Source organism: Pantherophis guttatus, chromosome 1, assembly GCF_059756535.1.
Source record: "Pantherophis guttatus breed Tessera chromosome 1, ASM5975653v1, whole genome shotgun sequence".
NCBI lineage: Eukaryota > Metazoa > Chordata > Lepidosauria > Squamata > Colubridae > Pantherophis > Pantherophis guttatus.
In genome coordinates this window covers 186395252-186417121 of record NC_142063.1, presented here as the reverse complement: position 1 = coordinate 186417121, position 21870 = coordinate 186395252, and the positions used below count along the sequence as shown (strand labels likewise).

At 38.7% G+C, this 21870-nt stretch overlaps 2 protein-coding genes across 4 annotated transcripts in view; both read left to right on the top strand.

Annotated features, from left to right (window-relative positions):
* COL4A1 (collagen type IV alpha 1 chain) overlaps nt 1-21870 on the top strand; it is a 161894-nt gene that overhangs the window by 108786 nt on the left and 31238 nt on the right. For all 3 annotated transcript variants that reach the window (XM_087886329.1, XM_034426848.3, XM_087886327.1), the window contains 7 exons: nt 7876-7968; nt 8067-8171; nt 11136-11233; nt 12785-12935; nt 13781-13894; nt 16300-16467; nt 17615-17704. In XM_087886329.1, the coding sequence (XP_087742455.1) occupies nt 7876-7968; nt 8067-8171; nt 11136-11233; nt 12785-12935; nt 13781-13894; nt 16300-16467; nt 17615-17704 (819 nt within the window). The remainder of the gene's footprint in view (nt 1-7875; nt 7969-8066; nt 8172-11135; nt 11234-12784; nt 12936-13780; nt 13895-16299; nt 16468-17614; nt 17705-21870) is intronic.
* On the top strand, nt 412-4168 carry LOC148116690 (uncharacterized). Its single transcript, XM_087886365.1, has 2 exons — nt 412-3831; nt 3880-4168. The coding sequence occupies exons 1-2, from the start codon at nt 2821-2823 to the stop codon at nt 4069-4071; spliced, it is 1203 nt and encodes a 400-aa protein (XP_087742491.1). The 5' UTR covers nt 412-2820; the 3' UTR covers nt 4072-4168.

Here is a 21870-nt window from a genome sequence, read left to right as displayed (position 1 = left end):
GATTGCCATTATGACTCAAAAAGACAAATTCTTCAAAACCGTCATCAAATTGAAGAGTTATTTTGACAAAACAATCCACAGATTATTTTAGTGGAAGAAACAAGGAAACCACTGGAGGAAACAAAGGCTAAAATGAAATATTCTAACTCTTTTAACTTGGAAATCTGTTTTAAAAAAATCATGTCTTTGAACAATATCATTTAAATATATGGTTTCCAAATAGTACCCTTTTAAGATACATATGCAAACAAAGTTCACAAACATTGTTGTTCACAGCAGTGTCCAGCAGCTCTAAGATGTGTGGACTTCAACTCAAAATTCCCATACAGCATGCTGGCTGGGGAATTCTGGCAACTGAAATCCACACATCTTAAAGCTGCTGAGGTTGAGAACATTGGATCTATAGCAGTGATGGCTAACCTTTTCTGGACCAAGTACCCAAGGCACACACACCCACCCACAAAATGCAATGCGTATGCGCCACACACACGTGCCACCTGCGCATATGTGTGCCCCTGCATGTATGCACACCCCCCACATGCTCCCCAACATGCGCAACAGAGACCCAAAGACCAGCTGGCTGGCAGGAGGTGCACGCGCATGCACATCGGAGCTGAGCTGGCAGCTCGTATGCCCACAGAGAAGGCGCTGTGTGCCACCTCTGGTACCCCATGCCATAGGTTCACTATCACTGATCTATAATAAGATAGAATTATGGCTTGCTGGATCTTAGAAAGCTATATCTGCCCTGTCTCCAAAGGGCCTTGTCTTTCAGTTTGCTGTGAGGAAATAGACAATGGAAAAGATGCTATCTATAGATAGATTGTACTAAACTGCTGTTGATAGCTATATATTGTACTTCTCATCAGTAACATATTCTTTCTGCAGCTGTTGTAAAAACAAGTAAAAGTACAAACCAATCTTATTTCATTCTTTGATATACTAACTAAATTAGTAGACCAGCGAAATGCTGTGGACATAGTATACTTAGACTTCAGCAAGGCATTCGACAAGGTAGACTACAATCTACTTCTTGGTAACCTAGAAAAAGTGGGATAGATAGCATCACCATCAGATGGATTTGTAACTGTCTGACAAACTGTAGTCAATGAATAGTCCTTAATGGTACTACATCTACATGGAGGGATGAGGGTATAGAAAATTATCAAATTTGCAGATGATACTAAGATGGCAGGAATAACCAACACTCTACATGATAGGCTCAAGATCAAGACAGATCTTGACAGACTTGAACACTGGGCCCTAACTAACAAACCAAATTCAATGTCAAGAAAAGTAAAGTCTTACACTTAGGCAATAGATTGGGAGAAACCAGGCTTAATAGCAGTAACTGTGAGAGGGATCTTGGAGTCTTCGTGGACAACCAATTAAATGTGAGTCAATGGTGTACAGCAGCAGCCAGAAAAGCCAATGCAATTCTAAGTTGCACTAACAGAGGGATACAATCAAGATCAAGTGAGGTACTAACACCACTTTATAAAGTCTTAGTAAGACCACACCTAGAATACTGCATCCACTTTTGGTCACCACATTATAAAAAGATGTTCGGACTCTAGAAAGACTGCAGTGAAGAGCAACAAAGATGACTAGGGGATTGGAGGCTAAAATAAATGAAGAATATACAGGAACTGGACATGGCTAGTCTAGTGAAGGAAAGGACCAGGGGAGACATGATACCAGTGTTCCAATATTTGAGGGGCTGCCACAGAGAGGAGTGGGTCAAGCTATTTTCCAAAGCACCTGAAGTCCAGACAAGTAATAATGGATGGAAACTGATCAAGGAGAAACTCAACCTAGAAATAAGGAGAAATTTTTGACAGTTAGAACAATCAACCAATAGAATGCAGGAACTTCATCACTGGAAGCTTTCAAGAAGAAACTGGATTGCCATCTGTCAGAAATGGTGTAGGGTCTCTCCTTGGCTGGGGGGTTGGAGTAGATGACCTACAAGATCACTTCCAACTCTGTTATTCTGTCATTCAGTTACATTACTATATATGTTACATTACATTACAAATAATTATAACAATGCACTTTATTTCTATTTCTTTATAGCAGAGATAAAGAACTTGGCTTCCGGTTTGGCTTCCGTCGCTGCTAGACGGTCTTTTGGGACCGCCACCCCCGCCGCCCATAAAGAGCCGCCCTTACAGCTGAGAGGCGGCTCGAAAAACTCCGTTTCCTTAAGGAAATGTGAGGTGAGCCGGCGAGAGCAGGTAGAGCCCTCTGCGAAGTCCCCAGAGTTTTTTTTTCTACTCTTGGGGAGGAAGCAGGATAAGGCTCCCTATCCAGCTCGCCGCTGCTCTGGGCTGCGGGAGAACTCTGCGTTTTGCAGAGCTAGACGATGTGACCAACCTAATCAGCGAAAACTAACAGATTGCCTGAATAAGCAGGATGAAATCCGGATTTGGGATTCTAAACCGCAAGTATTTGTAACAACCCTATGATTGATTCTAAGAATGAAGAAAGAGTGAAAAGGGGGGAAAAAAGTTTTAAAATGGCGGCTGGCTGAGGCTTGAGAAGAAAGCTGAAAGCGAAAGTCTTTCCGTTTGAATGGTTTAACTTGCTACAAAGTATCTGAAGCAATAGTGCTGGCTACAAGGGAAGAAAAAAAATTCTGTTTCATGCTTCTTCCTTTCTTAGAGACTTGATATTGATATTGTGTGGAGAGAAGACTTTTTATTTAAAAAGAGTCTGTTTGTGTGGCAGGATGGCGTTAAAACTGATAAAGCCAGACAACCAAGCTGGGGGGGGGACTCCCCCATTTATAAATCACAAGAGCAATTTTTGAGCTCGCAGATGCAGAAGAATGGTTTTAAAGTTTTAAATGAATTTGTTGTGGAGGAGTTGGCAAGACATGATGAGATTATGAACCAGAATCTTGAAAAATTCAGACAGGAAATTAAAGAGTTGGTTCAACAAAAGTATGATAACCTGAAGCAATATATTATAACAGCTTTGAAAAGCTTCTTAGAAATAATTATAAAGATGGACAAAGATATCAATTTAGAAATAGACTCTAAAATGAAGGAAGCTGATTATAAGATTCATAATCTGGATAATAAAATACAAAGAATTGAAAATGATTTGACAATGATTCAAGAAAATAGCTCAGAAGTAGAGTCTAAAATGAAGGAAGCTGATCACAAGACTTATAATGCAGATAATATAAAGCAAAGGATTGAAAATGAAGTTACAATGATGCAATTTAGATCCATGGAATTTGCAATCAGAATGAGAGGAATACAGGAAAATAATAGGGAGAACTTGAGAAAGATGTCTGCTCAAGCTCTGGCTGTGATCTTAAAGGTCAGCTCTGAAGAAGTATTTTGTAAGATTGATAAGGCCTACAGAGTAAACTCTTGGGTGGCAGAGCAAAGACAATTGCCTAGAGATGTGGTGATTTATTTTACTGATAAAGGAATAAGAAATGATATTGTGCAAAAGTCTTTTAACTCCACTCTAGAAATGAATGGAAAGAAGATCTGGGTATATAAAGAGCTGCCGTCCAAGATGTTAAAAGATAGAAAGGACTTTGGATTTTTGGTGACTGAGCTAAAGAAACAAAACATCCCATTTAGGTGGGATGCTCCAGTTGGTATAATATTGAGATATCAAGGAGAAAGATATCAATTAAACACTGTTGAAAAAGCAGAAGAATTTTACTACAAGGTTTTTAAAATGGGCCCAACATCTCCACGTATGTCATCAGTGTCAGGAATACAGGAGGGGGATAAAGAAAAGCAAAATGAACAAGAGATTGAAACTCAGGCTAAGCAGATGGAGATGGAGGTAATGGAAAAACGACAAGTTATAGAGGGCTTTTTGGATGAGCCGCTTTTGGATTCTCCTTCAGAGGTTATAGCTGGATCACCTATAAATACAAGAGAGGCAGCTTCGGATCTTGATTTGATGTCTTATCAAGTTAAAGACCAGCAAGTAACTCAATCAGCTGATATACAAGTCCTAGGAAGGCAACAAGGGTGGAGATCTAAACCACAACAAGTTAAGAAAAGAAGAAGCAGGTCCTACAATACTAAAAAATTTTAAACTAAACAATTCTTTTTTAGCCAACAGATTAATGCCAGTTATTTAAGAGATGATTAAATATAATAAGCGGGATTTATAGAAAGCTGATACATGAAAATATAGCTGAGGCAAATTACAGACTTATACTATTTTGAGAAGAATAACAGATCTCTGCAGTGCTGGTGCTTTTGGGATGTGGAAGATGGCCTGTGATTGATCGGATTGGAACTTTCTATCTTGGACTCTTTGAAAAATGGATTATGTATATGTTGAGCTACAAGGCAAGAGAACTATGGAACTGGGGCATGCAGATGATCTGGCTGTTACCCTAACGTGGTTGTCGGAATTAATAATCTAGACAAAAGACACTACAGAAGATACCATATGGAATATAAATATAAAGTCACTCGGGGGGTATACTGAAGATACTGTTGGAAGCAGGACTTAATGTTACCCTAACATGGTCGATGGAATTAACAATCTAGTTGAAAGACATTACAGAAGATATTATATGGAATACAAATTTAAAGTCATTTGAGGGTTTTATTTATATATGGAAATATCTTTTAGTGATATGGGCAGAAGAATAAAGATATTAAATATATTATGTATGGTAGACCTGTAGGAAAGTGGGTGAAATAAAATTGATATGCTACAAGGTGATAGGTAACATTACTGATTGCTTAGTTTAGGAAAAGGGATGTTATGTTTAGATATTAATATACTTAAAAGATTTGAATTAAGAGATATACGTATGGGGGTAAGACATTACAGAAGATACTATATGGAATACAAATTTAAAGTCATTTGAGGGTTTTATTTATATATGGAAATATCTTTTAGTCATATGGGCAGAAGAATAAAGATATTAAATATATTATGTATGGTAGACCTGTAGTAAAGTGAGCGAAATAAAATTGATATGGTATAAGGTGATAGGTAACGTTACTGATTGCTTAGTTTAGGAAAAGGGATGTTATGTTTAGATATTAATATACTTAAAAGATTTGAATTAAGAGATATATGTATGGGGGTGAAGGAAATGGATAGATTACGAGTAGAATAAATGACAAATTAGGATTTATTATATAGTTTCATAGCCGAATGTTGTTTTGAAACGTATAGTATATGGGGGACATAATAATAATGTTAGAAAGAAATGTTTAGTATATAGGGGGTGGTGTAAAAGAGTGGTAAAGTATTATATATTGTGATATTAACTTGGATTTCATCTTGCAGAAGCCATGGGGGGAGGGGAGGGGGAGGGGGGTTAGGGAGCCAGGGGGGGGAAAGGGGGAAAAATTTGTATTTGAAAAACTTTTTCAATAAAAAAAAAAGAACTTTTCTAGCTGCAGGAGTCATGTATGGTGCTAGATATACAGCTTGTACAAATATAGATATATACAGCAATAAGGATAGTTGATGCCAATGATCAGGGAGGTGGTGAACTCTCTTTCACTGGATATATATTTAAATCAGAGGTGGGATTCACTTACCTTCCCTACTGGTTCGCAAATGTGAGTGCACGCTCACCACTGCGCATGTGTAAGGCCTGCGCATGCACAGTAGTCACATATTACATCTGGATGGGTGGCCGGAGCCTCCCGCAGTCGCCGCTACCAGTTTACACGATTCAGACAGAACCGGCTGAATCCCACCACTGATTTAAATGGAGGCTAGACAGTCATCTGTCAGGTTTGCCTGAATTTGGATACCTAGAAAAAGTGGGGGTTGGATTTAATGGCCTGATTGAGCCATTGCAGCTGTAGATTAAGAGAAAGAGGGTTTTAGTTTGTCAAACAATTGATTCATAGGCTGCTGGCAATATGAATCAGAGCAGTAGCAAGAAGAAAATATGAGGTTAAGAGACAGGAGGGGGAGAGAAAGCATCTTCAGTGGAAGCAGCCTAGGGCACATCCCAGATGTGTTTTAGTACTCATTTCCCTTCCTTGTTATGTTGCTCTTGATTTTGCTGTTTTCCTTAAAGCTTCTGCCTAACAAAAAAAAAAAAAAACCAAAAAACCCCAGCATTTGAACTGCCTCCAATCTAGATAAAATCCAATGTTTTCATGCTTTCTATTCCTACAGTATAATTAATCCAAGTATTTAGGATTTATATTTTGGTATAGTTACAGAATTAAGACTAAACAAATGATACCCAGATAGCAGGACTCTCATTGAATTCAAAGAATGAGGGAAATAGTTTTAAAATGTTTGTGGTGATCCAATATCTTTGTCAGTGTAAAAATTCCAACTAAGTTTTCCTTAGCTAAATTGTGGAATTTGTGAAAATTAATTTTAATTTATCTAATGTGCAAAAATATCATTAAGCCAGTGTTTCATCAGTCACTTGTTGACAAGAAAAAAATATAATGGAATATTATCCCTCATGGCTAAATTGGAAAGTGTAAATGATGAAAATCTTTGGGCCATATTGGGAAATAAATTGATTTTGACAATGAGACTCATGAATATCTAACTCTTTGGAAAGCTTTGAGAATTGGTGTTAAATCGTTGTATTGCAAAGCTTGGGCGAAAGCTGGAATCATAATCACTTTAAATCAACTGGTGTGGTATGTAATGATTATTTTAAGGTTTTTTTCTTGACTTTAAATCCAGTATGGTCTTCCCAAGCCACAGCAGTGGGGATATATTCAGCTTAAGCATGTTCTAACAGATAAATATGTACACACCTGAATTGCTTCTTGCTTGATAGAATCTATAACATATATCTATCAAAAACTCAAGAATATTTTTAAAGTTGACATTTCTGGGTATGTCAGATATGAACTAAAAAAATAGAATTTCCAAGAAAGCCACAGCAATGGCTTCAGGTTATCTAAAAATTTGAAATTAAGGTTGATTCATCAAAGTAATTCAATTTAGGGAGTACTGGACTCCCCAAAGAATGTATACGAAAGGATGGATATCAGATTTTTTTAAAGCTGGAGTTGTAAAACATTGAAGACATGGTCATGTGATCATTTCATATTTCTATGGGCTAGTAGAATTATAAAATCATAGGACTAGAAGGGACCTTAGAGGCCTTCCAGTCCAACCTCTTGTCCAAAGCAGGAGTCCTTATACCATCCCAGACAAATTGTTGTCCTATCTTCTCTTGAAAACCTTCAATGATGGAGCCCCCTCTGGGAGGCAAGCTATTTCATTGATGGTTAGCTGTCCCATTAATAATATATTAATGTACTGTATATTAGTAGACTTATGAGAAAAATCTGTAAATGTTAAACATGTTAATGTTATGTTGAATTATATATCAAAGCTTTGGACATTGCTCATTTCTCAAGAATTGCAGTTGTATGCATGTATGTATGGGAGATGGCAAAAAGAATTAAGAAGTTGGGAAATGATTTGGAAAAGCTTGTTTTCTATTAATCAAAGGATGCAGCAATATATTTTACTGTGACAATGATTTTGTGATTTTATAGTAGTAAACTAATAAAAAACCAGTGACTGTTGATAAGTATAAAATACATTGTAGATTTATTTCTTATTCTTCATTTTTAGTTGTATTTTTAGTTTTTACTTTTAGTTTTTTAAATCTTTTTAAAGATTAAAGATGGGTTTCTTACTATAAATAATGGTATTAATAAAACTAAAGAAAAATGGTGTGTCAAGATTGTTTCTCTGTATGTCAGTCTTTACATGCTATCCAGAGAGAAGACCTAGTGAGTTGTGTAGGATTTATTTTCCTGTTGCAACTGTTATATAAGTGAAAGTAAATATTAAGAGTTAAATTATACATTCTGAAAAAGTAGATGATGCATGTGTTAATTTGATATATCTTTTTATGTATTTACTTACAAGGTCCCAAAGGTGAAGCTGGACGTGTCATTTCTCTGCCTGGTCCCCCAGGGACCAGAGGTTTTCCTGGACCTGCTGGAAATCCAGGCCTCCAAGGTATTTTGTTGTGTTATGATGTGGAGAGTGTTCTTAATTGTTCCATGATTCCTTTTCATCAGAACAACACATGGCTTATTTTATACCTAACTCTATAGGTGACAAGGGAGACCCAGGGATCCCAGGAAGACCTGGTCTGCCAGGTGAAAAAGGTCTGGCAGGGCCTCCAGGAATTGGATTTCCTGGCCCTTCAGGGCCCCCAGGTATTATCTTACTTATACCATAAAGTGAATGATTATTTGAAGAAGACTCTTTGAGATAAATAGAGGATGGCAAAAATTTCAAAAATCCTTCCTTCTATGCTGGAGATGGGGCGAAAGCAAAAAATTCCAAACATATTTTAAATTATGAATATCAAAGAAATGTGATGGGGTTGGATAAGCTAACAATAAGTTAAAAACATAACTTTTAATACCATATATCAATATTATTTTGATTAAAAAAATAGGATTTCCAAAGAAGTTCCCTAAACCCAAACAAATTCAATCCATTTCACGTGCTTTCTTTCTCTTCAGCATACTATAGACTGATCTGCTCCCATTTTATTAAGAATAGCATTTAGGCTTACATACTGTACCACCCAATAGTGCTTTACAGCACTCTGGATGGTTTACAGTGTTGAAGCATTATTTGCATATTGCTCCCAACAACCTGGGTCCTCATTTTTCTGACCTTGGAAGGATGGAAGGGTCAATCTCAAGCCCTGTCAAGATTGAACTCCAGGCTGTGAGCAGAGTTTGCCTGCAATTCTTCACTTTAATCACTGTGCCACCAGGGTTCCTTATGAGGTTAAATTTTGTTTTGACTCTATACTTTTCTTCTTTAAAATATTTTTAAACAAAGGTCATGAAAGATTGGGAGAATTGGCTTTGTTGTTCAATGAGCCCTTCCCTGGTGCCTGGTCTGCCTTGTCCTCGTCCTCTCCTGAACGTAAAGGCAAACTGAACAGATAACTGATGTTTTAATTGGCTTTGAAATAGAATTGCTCTGGCACATTGTGTAAAATAAGTAATCCACTTTGGTTCAACCTCTCAACAATCATCACCTGTATTACAGTCTGGAAAGCTGGCTTAGAAGGTTCCTTTTTCCAGGCTTCTGCAGCTGCTTTGAAAGCAGCTACTGACTGTTTCTATATACATGTTTACCCCAATGGTGGAATTCAAATTTTTTTACTACCAGTTCTGTGGGTGTGGCTTGGTGGACGTGGTGTGGTGTGGCTTGGTGAGTGTGGCTGGTGGGCATGGCAGGGGATGTATACTGCAAAATCCTCATTCTCTTGCCACTCCTGGGGGAAGGATATTGCAAAATCTTCATTCCCAACCCACCCTGGGGCCAGCCAGAGGTAGTATTTGCGGGTTCTCCAAACTACTCAAAATTTCCATTACCGGTTCTCCAGAACCTGCTGAATTTCACTCCTGGTTTACCCTCAGCCTCTTGGCTTCACATTCCCACATATTGCATAACATCCCCTTTTGAAGGACTACCGCAGTGTTAGAAGCTAGCCTACTTCATCTTCTCTTTTGCGGCTGCTGGGAACTCCTGTTACAGAAAGGGAAAGAGCCAGGTTAAACAGGAGAAAAGAAATCAGTTTTGCCAGGATTCAGAGAGACAGGTGCTCATTATTATTGGTGATTAGAGAGAAAATAACTAGCTGAATGTAGCTGATAATGCTACCCTCTTTATAGCACCATTATAATTACAGTGTCACATTCCTTTTTTCCTAGTAGATCATTTTTACAATTGTGTTCAAGGGGTCATGTTAAGGATGCAGATATCAAGGTTTGCAACTTCTTAAATGTAATTGTTCCTTTAAAAACCTTTTATATCTATTTCATCAAGTCAGTTGTGAACATAATACAAAAAGTAAGCATAACAAAACAAGAAAATACCCTTTTAGAAGAGCTTAAATGTATGCAGTTAAATAAATGGCAAATAAAACATCTTTTACTGGGCATGTACATAATAGCAACATTGACAACAGGCAGAAATCTTTGTGGAGCCATTTCATCATGGAAACACCACCAGCTGTTCTTTTTATATAATACTTATACATGGAAAAGGGCTTTGGTGGAAGTTCTTAAAAAATAATGATGAAAGAGAGGGTAGATACAACTTAAAAACACCCAAAGGTTTAAAGCACCTTCTTTCATTTGCCATCAGTCCAAATTTTATTTATCAAATTTTAAAACTGCCCATCTCTCTCACAGAGGGACTATGAGGTTGTACAAATAAAATATTAAACATAAAAACAGTATATAAAATTTAAAAAGAGGCAGGCAATCTTAAGAATTACTTAAAAGGTGAGGGCAGGGGGCTTTCAATATGCTAAGCAGCTCCATGGCTGCCTGCTCCTCTATGCACCCCAAACAAGGTCACTGAGCCACATTTTCATGCCTTCCCTGAAGACCAGGAGAATGGCGGCCCACCTTATCTCTGGGGGATGATGGCCACACAGGATGGACTTTGTAATACTTGCAATATAATTTTTGTAGTACTGTTGCACTGACTAAAAAGGGTTTTCTTGTATTTTAAACTCGCATTTTGAAAAAGCATGCATTTTCAAATGTATTGCTAATAATTTGCCATAAATCTTAACCTTCAAGAAAAGCCTTTCTTTCAGAAACGAGGATTGACAGGAGAGCATTCTATAGATTGTAAATAACAGTTTCGTTTTTAGCTGTTCACAAACCTCTATGAACAAAGCAAATATTCAAGGCCAACCTTGAATATGAAGTGTGAGAATGTATTTTATCCATACCCATTCTGATGTTTTCCCTTGCAAATATTTCTTTTATTTTTATTCAGAATGCAACACTCTTTTCTATGGCTATGCTCATATATTGTGATGTAATTAGACAGATGACTTTTACTAACCCAATCAACTTTTGCTTTGAAGTTCCTAGTTGTGCTGACTATAAAAATAAATCTGAGCCATTTTTCCAGGTTTCCCCTTTTCATAGGGAGACCCCACTGTATCAGAGTACTCAAATAAATTGTTCTTAAATGATTTTCTGACTAGTTTGCTTATTGAAAAAAGTAAGCCAAGGCAGAACCTGGAGCCAGATTTGGCCATCAGTGGAGAATTTTATCTTTCCGTTAGGTTTCTGACACAACTAGGTGTTTAGCATGACATAGGCAAATCTTTTGCATTATTGGGCATCTTGTAGGCTTTCCTGGTCAGCCAGGTCCACAAGGTTCAAGAGGAGAGAAGGGAGAACATGGTTCCCAAGGTGTGCCAGGTGCAGCTGGAGCCAAAGGACAGAAGGTAAGTGCCAGAACTTTGATACTGGTGAGGGCCTTCTTCCATGCCACCATGCTCTTAGGAGCTACATTTCCCTCACCCATTCTCTGCTTTTAGCCAGGCTTTAAGTAGTTTTTATAAGATTCCTTTTTTTTTTGCCAATTTGTATATTTGTTTATGCTTAATTTTAGTACAGTGGTACCTTGGTACTTGGCATTAATTCATTCTGTGGGGAGTGCGACAGGTATTTAAAAAGATGAGTCCCAAACAAACCACATGACTTACCATGTAACTCTTTGTTTCGGTTGGGAAGAATTTTCTGACTGTCCCCTTTCCTATGTCAGCGACCTTTCCAACATGTCCAACTTCCTGTGCGCCCTCTGTGGCCATCCCCTCCTTTTGCAACAACCTTCCCAACATGGCTAACTTCCTTTCCATTCCCCACAGTTGTTCCCCCTCTTCATATAGACACAAGTTGAGTACTAAACAAAGGCTGAGCACTGGGACATTTTCATGTCAAAATGCGTCAAAAACCAAATTCAATGACTTTTGAAGCAACTGCACACCGAGGTACTACTGTACACACAATAAAAAGGTGCATTTCACCATTTTTCAGAATACCTTTTTTGTATTGCACATTTTTGCCTTATTCAAATAATTGAATTTAATCTTGACAAACTTGAATTTGATAAATTCATTTTAAAATGTTACCTCAATAACATTCTCTTCTTCCCTTCCAAAATTGTAATCTACACTGAGAACCATATTTACATGGCTCTGCTCTCCTAGAGTTTATATACTAGTCCTGTGTTCTAGGGTAAAATCTTACTTTTAAATTGTGCACAATAGAGATAGATTTGTTTCTTAACAACAAAGGAGTGAGTACCATAGTAATATACTGTATGCAAGCATTGAATAAAGGTGTGCAAAAGTACTAATGTCACTTTCTGTGTGGCCTATTTATTTGTGTAGGTTATCTCCCTATAGTTGTGCTTCTGCTTACTAACTTAAAATGTGGTCAGCCAGAGTCAGTCCTGACCCAACCACATTCTGCCCTGAAGCAGTCAAACTTTGACAATGTGCCTGCCAAGATTTGCATCCCACCAAAGCCCAATACAGCCTTTTAAATCTCAAGTGAATTAGTTTCCTGTCAAAGCTCAGTGTGAAATACAGATTGCATCATGTTCTTTTCAGAGTTCAAATTCAAAATTTCCAATTCAAATTGAATCAGGTTTATTGTGAATTATTTAGATTCTCCCAGGCTTCCTGTGTGCTAGGTTCTCCATATATTGGACAATATTGTTGTTCAGTCCTCAAACGGAAATTAAGTAGAAATATTGAAACGCTGCTGTCGTGTTGCTCCTATTTCTGCTTTTCACTGGGTTAAATATACCCAACTCCTGCAACCATTCTTCATGCTTTAGCCTCCATTAATGGATATATAATGGTCCATTATATGGAACATTATCCATTGTTCATAAATGTCCATTAAATTGGAGAGTACATAATTCTACCTCACTGGTTTGTTATGCGTATGCGTCTTCTCAATAATGCTTTATTGATGTATGTGTCAAGGGTGAAGCTGGATTAGGTCTCCCAGGTCCTAAAGGTTTTCCTGGTCCCCAAGGACGAGATGGCATTCCTGGATCAAAAGGTGACCAGGGATATCCTGGTGTGTCAGGGGAGAAAGGACTTCCTGGCATACCTGGTCAGCCAGGATCTCAAGGTAAGGCTGCTCTGATTAACTACCTTTTTATGATGCAGGATTTCTTTCCCTGTGTATTCCATACTTTTTGTAATTAAAATAATGTGAGTCCTGCCTCAGCCTGGACTCTAGGATCGTAAAAACGATCCTGGGCTCTATTTGTTGCAAAAGGTACAGTTTTATTAGAAGTCAAATGAACTGCAGAAAAGCAAAGCCAGAATTCAAATTTGCGTGCCAAATTCCCCAAGTGTAACATTTCTCCCTCTTAGGTACTCCCCTTTACTGGCCTCCCTCACCCAATCAGTTCCAAAGGAGATGTTTTCGAAACAGTCATCTCGAGTGTGAGCTGTTACACAGCCACATTCCATTCTCAGTCAACTGACCTTGAAGCTATGTCTTAGGAAGCCACAGTGAATAGTGAACCTTCCCCTCTCCCATTCAGAGTCCATGGCAGACTGGTACCAAGCAAATGCAGAGCACAGGTGTGAGATAGCAGTTATGACAAATAAACTGAATGGTATAAAACCTCACTGGAAGTTTACATGGCTTAATAAAGCTTATTTTCTCTTGAATATTTCTTTTGTTCTCTTTCATATGAGAGGTCACTTTTATTCCTACCTTTGGTTTTTAAAGTGTGACAAGGGATGTACCCTTTTGACTCTATTCTGTGATTACAATATCTCATAATTCTTTCTAAGATAAGTAGGATTTCACTTTAAAGTGTTTATCACATTTCATTATGTCTATAATGATTATGTCTATAATGATTACATCTGGACCTTTCATTAGTGTCTATTAAGACCAATAACTTTTTAAATGAATAACATGCAAGTTAACTGGCTATACTTGTTTATTTTTCAAATTAGGTGAATCAGGTCCTCCTGGATTACCAGGTGTACGGGGCTCCCCTGGTGAACCCCAAATTGGCTCTCCTGGCCCCCCTGGCCCTCCAGGACAATTTGGGCCTCCAGGACCAATAGGTAACCTATTAATTTGTTTCCATCAACATTAATATTGATAAATTAAATCCTTAAGCTAACCTGTGTTGAAATGTATCCTGCACATTTTGTGTGATTTGATGAAAGGCATCAATATTCATATTTCTAATTTTTATTAAACATCCCAACCTGAGGAAAATCAGACATTGCCAGGAGCATGTGGGACAATGAAACAAACCAACAAATATTTTATTTCATCAATGAACTTTCTAGCAAGGAAGTTGTCCCCTTAGATATAAACTCACATTTGGTCTGTGGCAGTGGTGGGATTCAAGTAATTTAACAACCGGTTCTCTGCCCTAATGATTTCTTTCAACGACCAGTTTGCCAAACTGCTCAGAAAGTTAACAACCGGTTCTCCGAAAGTGGTGTGAATTGGCTGAATCCCACCACTGGTCTGTGGGAATAGAACATATCTAGATCTCATGCTTATTTACTGAGTGAAATCAGAGAAGAAATTATCATGTTTCTGCAAATGATTGGTATGCATTAAAGAAGCAAATAGTTAGCATTTTCAGGTTCAGAATGAGCACATTGGATACTGTGATGACTCCCCTGGATGCTTCCCCAGATACCACTCTAGATGTCAGCTCGGGGAAGGATGAAACAGTTCCTGGCACGTCAGGAGCTGAGTTGAGTGATGGCTCCAAGCAGCTGTCTGTGAGGGATTTGGCTCCCTCAGAACAGAACAAAACAATCCTGAGGCTACAGGTGGGGAAAGCATGCAGCTGCAGTTGGTCAGTGATGAGGAAGAGGAACTGCCTTCTGCACTTGATCCAAGAACATGTAGGGCAGAGAAAAGACAGGAGCACAGAAGGTCAGCCAGATTACTTGCAAGGAGAAAGCCTCACCCTTCTTGACAGACTACACCGGAAGTTGGCTATTTACACAGAATACAGATGGAGGCAATGCTGGGAGCAGTATGCTCATTTCCTAGCTGTGTGTTTTCTTATTGTGATTCTTGCCATGGTTTGGATTGACACTGTGCCTTGACTTTGATCATGCTTGAAAACTCTGGACTTTTCTTGCCTCATGAGCTTTCTTGTGTTGTGGATTTAAATTTGCCTGGTGGATTTATTTTGATCGAGAAACTTTCAAGTGCTCTGTGGACTAGCATTAGTTTGTTCATGGCTGGATTTAATTGGGATAGTTTTGGGTTTTTGGTGAAGGGAATTGCTGGGGAATATTAATAAACTCACTAAACCACAGTTATGTCTGTGTGAGTGAGCACAGATACTGGCAGCTCTGAATAACTTTTCAAGAGGTCTTAGTGGTTGAGGAATTGTTCACCTATTAATTGCTGGGGTCATTGCCCAAATAGTTAATTGCGCTTTTATTTTGGAAATTAGTAAAACAGTAACATAGAGCCCTGTTCAAAATAGACACTATTTCCTGTGTAGATGCTAATCCTTGTTCCGTTATATTTCAAATATAACAAATATCCTTTGTGAGCGTCTCGAAGAACAGAAATAAAGGGCTGTTCTCAGAGCTTCAGTTTCAGTGGAGACATTCCTTCATCACTGTTTCTCAGAGGCAGATTCTCAGTTGTGTGGGTGTGAAGGAATCCACTAGATTCTGCTCAAGCTATATCTGTGGGTATGGTCAATAAGCTCCTTTTCTTATCCTCACTCTGTAAAGTCCTTAAATTATCTCAAGCACAGTTATTATAACTTGGTAAGTTCATATTAATACTTCTTAGTTGATTTCTAATTTTCACCTATCAAAGAATCTATAAAAGATAGAGGTAGTTTGGAGTTTAACAACTGGATTTTATATTTCCAGATGTGGGGAGTATTAGCATCACAAAAGCATTGGAAGATACTTTGATACAATCTATTAACACTTCCTTATTTGAAAAAAATCCTAATGTAGGATTAGCAGATGTTTTAGAAAACACTTATAGATTTTCTTATATAATGTAAACACTATTTTTTTCCTTTCCATCACAAGCACTTCTACCCCCATTTCCCACTCATTTTATCTGATACAAATTTCTTAGAAACTTAGAAGTATGTGAGTACTTAATAAATTTCAGTTGGTTGCTTCATCATGGACTCTAGATTCTTTATCTATGGTCAATACTGTTAAAATTGCCTTTAAAAAAAAGCCCTGAGTATTTTTTTTTTAATGGATAATGTATTTCCTACAAGGTTCCTTCTTTCCAGCATAAGACTGAAGTATTCCTTTCTGTCTGTCTGCCTGTCCCTGTCTATTCCTGAAGATGTGACAATTGACTCTGCTATTTACTTCTGTGTGTGATACCATCCCAAGATTTATAGATGCCCAGCTGAAAACACATTTTTCCTTCACATTTTCAGGTTTACTAGCAAATATACTATTTTCTGTGTCAAACATTTTGTTTCCAAACTTCTTTTTGATTCCTGCAGGACCGCCAGGAATCAAAGGTGAGAGAGGCCACCCTGGTGTCCCTGGGCTAGATATGCCAGGACCTAAAGGAAACAAAGGAATCCCAGGAACACAAGGTCTGTCAGGTGTGCCAGGGTTGCCAGGCTTACCTGGCTTACAGGGACAACAAGGACCTCCAGGTGTTCCAGGTGCGTAGTTCTTTGTAATTAATTATTCAATATAGTATAACTTTTTATGTACTGTGTTCCAGTACACAGAGAAAATGAACAAAATCTTAAAGCAAAAAAAAATGGCACTAATATGTGATTCAATTTTAATTTCACTTCTCTCCTTTGTTTGCTACATACGAAAATTGGGACTGGCAACTTGGCAGTCACTTAGTGAAACCATGACACTGCTTATGATCTTTCTTCAGGGTTTTTTTTTTTTGCTTGCTTTTTATTTATTTAAGAAAATTTATGTGGCCCAACTGACTCTCAGTGACTCTGGGCAGCTTACAACAATAAAAATCCAATATAAAAACAATAAAACAAAATAACCCCTCACCCCACCAACTCCGGTGCCAATGATCAAATGAGGCATTTGATGAGCTCCATTCCTGCACTGGGAACCCCAGGTCTGTTGGCAAAACCAGGTCTTCAGGGCCTTGTGAAGGAGTGTCCAAGAAGGGGGGCAACCTAAGGGTGGGAGCCATTCTGGAGAAGGCCCTTCTTCTTGGTCCCGCTAGATGGACCTCCTAAGGGGACTTGTAGCATTCTCTGCCTCCCTGCTCTGGTGGGATGGGTAGATATGAATGGGAAAAGATGACTCCTCAAATGTCCTTGTCCCAAGGCGTTGTAGGTTTTTAAGGTGGAAATCTGCACCTTGAACTGGACCCGGAAGCAAATCAGTAGTCAGTGCAGTTCCTGCAGGAGAGATGACACATGCACATATCAAGGCCTGCACAAAACCATGTAGGCTACCACATTTTGAACCAAATCTGCGAAGATCATAAATGGGAGGATGGGTCTATCAACTGACAAATTGATAGAATATAATGATTAATATTTATTAGAATTATATATCTTTACTAAAGTGAAATTCTACTTATCAGTATTAATTCTGTTCTCTATCATTCTTAATTTTTTTTATAAATGAGGTTTTTTTTAGAGAGAGAATAGGAATTTTTCAAATTTACTTAGGAATAATATGCCACACTTTGATGTAAATACAGTGGACTAGAAAAGTGCCATGTAGTCGGTCACATAGTCAGTGACATAAGTTAATTGAATTTACTATGAAAATAGAAATATATTATATAAACTTATCAATAAATCAAAAACAATTTGATTTTAGGACTGAAAGGAGAAATGGGAATTATGGGTACCCCTGGAACTCAAGGTCTCCCTGGTCCTATAGGAACTCCTGGAACTCCAGGTGAAAAAGGTAAGAATGACCAATGGTTAGCCAAATGAAAATTAGATTTTGGCAATCTGCTTCTAAGAATTGTTTTAAAAATGAAACAATTAGAAATAAAAGAGAATGCCAAGATGCCTCCTAACATTTGTACTCCTACTCAGAGTTCCCTTCAAGCCCTTGTCTCAAAGGTGCTTTTTTCTCATCTAAGAAGCTGATGACAAGGCTTTCATGAAGAAGCTTCTTTGAGAAGAAGCAGAACATCTTCTTCCGCAAGGAAAAAACAGTCCAGTTGCCTTTTGAAAAAAGCGCCTTTATGACCTGGATGACTGAGGATCTCCACAGACATTTAGGCCCTTCTGTGCACCCCAGAATACTGTAAGCATGATGGTTGATGAAACCAAGGCAAAGTGTGATCAGCTGCTCATGCTAAATCAGGCTGTGTTGAAGCTGACCAGGCTGTTTGCTGTTTGCTGCAAGGAGGCAAATTGCTGGGAGGTAGAAGGTGAAGGGTGGGGGCCAGCAGGTGGGTGGGGCTTCAGCAACATTTGCTGTATTTTATTTATTTATTTATTTATTTATTTTACTTCGAACTTATAAACCGCCCTTCTTCCTGGGAACTCAGGGCGGTGTACAGCCAGATAAAAACACATAATATAAACATTAAGAACAGATTAAAAGGAAATATCTCAATTTGGCCAAAAAAAAAAAAAATTTGCTTGGCTGATGGCACCCTGAGGAGGCCCTCTCTGTGGGAGCGCACGGGTCGATGGGAGGTCGTCGGTGGCAGAAGGCGGTCTCGGAGATAACTAGGTCCTATGCCATGGAGCGCTTTAAAGGTGGTAACCAACACCTTGAAGCGCACCCGGAAGACCACTGGGAGCCAGTGCAGCTTGCGCAGGAGCGGTGTTATGCAGGAGCGCCATGCAGCTCCCGTAATTACACGCACGGCCGCATTCTGGACCAATTGGAGCCTCCGGGTGCTCCTCAAGGGGAGCCCCATGTAAAGAGCGTTGCAGTAGTCCAGGCGAGAGGTGATGAGGGCATGAGTGACTGTGCACATGGAATCCCGATCAAGAAAGGGGCGCAACTGGCGAATCAGGCGAACCTGACAAAAGGTCCCCCTGGCAACAGCCGTCAGATGTTCCTCCAAAGACAGCTGCGTATCCAGGAGGACTCCCAGATTGCGTGCCCTCTCAACGGGGGCCAAAGACTCGCCCCCGATAGTCAGCGATGGAGTCAGCTGACTATATCGGGATGCCGGGAACCACAGCCACTCAGTCTTGGAAGGGTTGAGCTTGAGCTTGTTCCTCCCCATCCAGATCCGTACAGCCTCCAGGCACTGGGCCATCACTTCAAGGGCATCATTGGGGTGGCCTGGGGTGGAGATGTACAGCTGGGTGTCATCAGCGTACTGGTGGTATCTCACCCCAAAGCCACGGATGATCTCGCCCAGCGGCTTCACATAAATGTTGAACAGAAGGGGCGAGAGGACCGACCCTTGCGGCACTCCACAGATGAGAGGCCTCGAGGTCGACCTCTGCCCCCCTGCCAACACGAACTGTGACCGGTCTGAGAGAAAGGAGGAGAACCACCGTAACACGGTGCCCCCCATCTCCAACTCTTCCAACCGGTGCAGCATGATACCATGGTCCATGGTATCAAAAGCCGCTGAGAGATCTAATAGGACCAGAACAGAGGAGCAACCCCTGTCCCGAGCCCTCCAGAGATCATCAACCAACGTGACCAATGCCGTTTCCGTGCTGTGCCCAGGCCTGAAACCCGACTGGAACGGGTCTAGATAGGACATTTCCTCCAGGAATTGTGGGAACTGTCGTGCGACCACACTCTCAAGACACACAGACATTTCCACACACTTTTTTGTAGAAATTATTGTAGAAATTATTGCTGTCACTTTAGTTATAAGCTTTTCTCCCAGTTTTTCAAAGATCCCTTGAACTGTCTCATAGGTCAAATTTTTATTTTGTTTTATTTCTTAACATCTTTAAACGGTAGGTTATTTTTTCTTTTGTTTTGGGATAAAATTTTACTTCACAGGTAGATTTTCAGATTTGTTGTTTAAGGTCCTCTTTTAACTCTAGAATAATTATAGATCCAAAAGTATTTGAAAGTTTTATACAGTGTTTGAAGAACAGTAAAACCAGTAATGGGATTCAGCCAGTTCGCACCACTTCGGGAGAACCGGTTGTTAACTTTCTGAGCAGTTTGGCAAACTGGTTGTTGGAAGAAATCATTAGGGCAGAGAACCGGTTGTTAAATTACTTGAATCCCACCACTGAGTAAAACTAACAATCCATCTTTAAGCAATGAAACAATAGCTTTTTCCAGACAGAAACTGAGAACTGGAGGACTGATTAAATAAAAATTAATACTATATTGCCACCTGGTGGACTGATAAAGCCATTTCAAACTAGAATACAAGTGATGGTTATAGATACAGGTTTAAAAAAACATCACGTGAAAAGAAAAATAGGATGCTTCTGGGCTTTTAAAGGCTCATTCAAGAATTTCGACTAGGATGTATGAACATAGGAAGTCCTTTATTCACTATAATAAGATGAATACTAATAGAAATTTTAATGTGGGAATTATTTGTATACTGCTACTGTATGATGAGATCAATTTGAAATTGAAAATGAGAAACTCAATTGAAAAAAATTAAACAGCATTATTATGAAACCATTCAGCATTTAGAAACATAGGAAAAGTGTTTAATTTAGAAAGTGTGAAAGTGTAAAAGTTGCAGGATCCAATCTGGGTCGGTGACTAGGACCAGAGGCTTAGTCTTCCAAACTTTCAGACTCATGCTGGAGCTCAGCCTCTGGGAACTTCTCTCTATTGGAATGTAATGTACTATACGTGTATTTTTTTTTTAATTTGATTTATATGCCGCCCTTCTCCGGAGACTCAGGGCGGCTTACAATGCGTTAAGCAATAGCCTTCATACTTTTGTATATTTATACAAAGTCAGCTTATTGCCCCCACAAACTGGGTCCTCAATTTACCTACCTTAGAAAGGATGGAAGGCTGAGTCAACCTTGAGCCTGGTGAGATTCGAACTTACAGTAATTGCAGACAGCTGGTGTTAATCACAATGTTTTTTATCTGCTGAGCCACCAGGCCCTATTGTAGTGTAGCATAGCGTAGCGTAGTGTGGCGTAGCGTAGCGTAGTGTAGTGTAGTGTATATTATTACATTACATTACATTCTGGCATGTATATAAGCTATAATGTATAATTATTCCAGATGTGATAAAGTTGTGATTTGGCCCTCTGTGTGTAAATTTTTTTGATTCTATCCTATATGCTGTTGGCATATTATGTATTTAATGGATAGAAGTAAATATATAGTAAGTAATGATGATTATGATAACATAATGTTAGTTTAGCATTCTCTCTTTCAAATATATGTAATAACCCCAATTCAGGAAACCATTCTACTTTTTGTTTAGTTTTAAATCTTACATTCTGGAGAATAGTGTCAGTCTTACATAATCTATTACATAGAGATGTATCCTTCTGTTTACAGCCTTTTCAACATTTAATTGAACAATATAAACTGTCCGTCTGTGTGTGTGTGTGTGTGAGAGAGAGAGAGAGAGAGAGAGAGGGAGGGAGGGAGAGGGAGGGAGGGAGGGAGGGAGAGAGAATGTAATATTCATATTGGAATTAAATGCTATCTGTGTGCTATTATTTTTGATAAGCTTTCTTTGTGTGTAATGTAATTCTTGGATGGTCTTAATGAAGCGTTATTAAATATTAGATTTAGGATTTTTTTAAACAGATGTATGTTGCTGTCCTTGCTTTCTATTTATCTGAGTGTCTGTATATCTATCTGTGTGTGTTGTCTATCATCCATGGCTGTAGCAAGAATTAAGCAATATGAGGTGAAATGATAATGTTCAAGTAGACCACTGAAAATTGCTGTTATATGCTATTGTTAAAATAAAGTAGTTTTAGGATCCAGATTAAGAAATATACCAGAGAGAGAAATTACATGGACACCTGACAATAAGACTGAGAGAAATGTAAGGAACAAGCTCCTACCTGTTGATGAAGTAGATTTACCCATTAAAAGAGAAGATAAGTCTAATTGTGAAATAATTAAGGTTCTAAAGGTTAGGCCTGTATAATGGAAGTTCTGTAGGAGCTGTTCAGCCACCAGAATTACCACAA

Excerpts from the sequence above, each read along its gene's own strand:
- LOC148116690 (XM_087886365.1), top strand. The coding sequence starts at position 2,821 with ATGCAGAAGAATGGTTTTAAAGTTTTAAATGAATTTGTTGTGGAGGAG. Across the intron at positions 3,832-3,879 it reads AGGTAATGGAAAAACGACAA|GTTATAGCTGGATCACCTAT; the intron begins GTTATAGAGGGC and ends TCTCCTTCAGAG.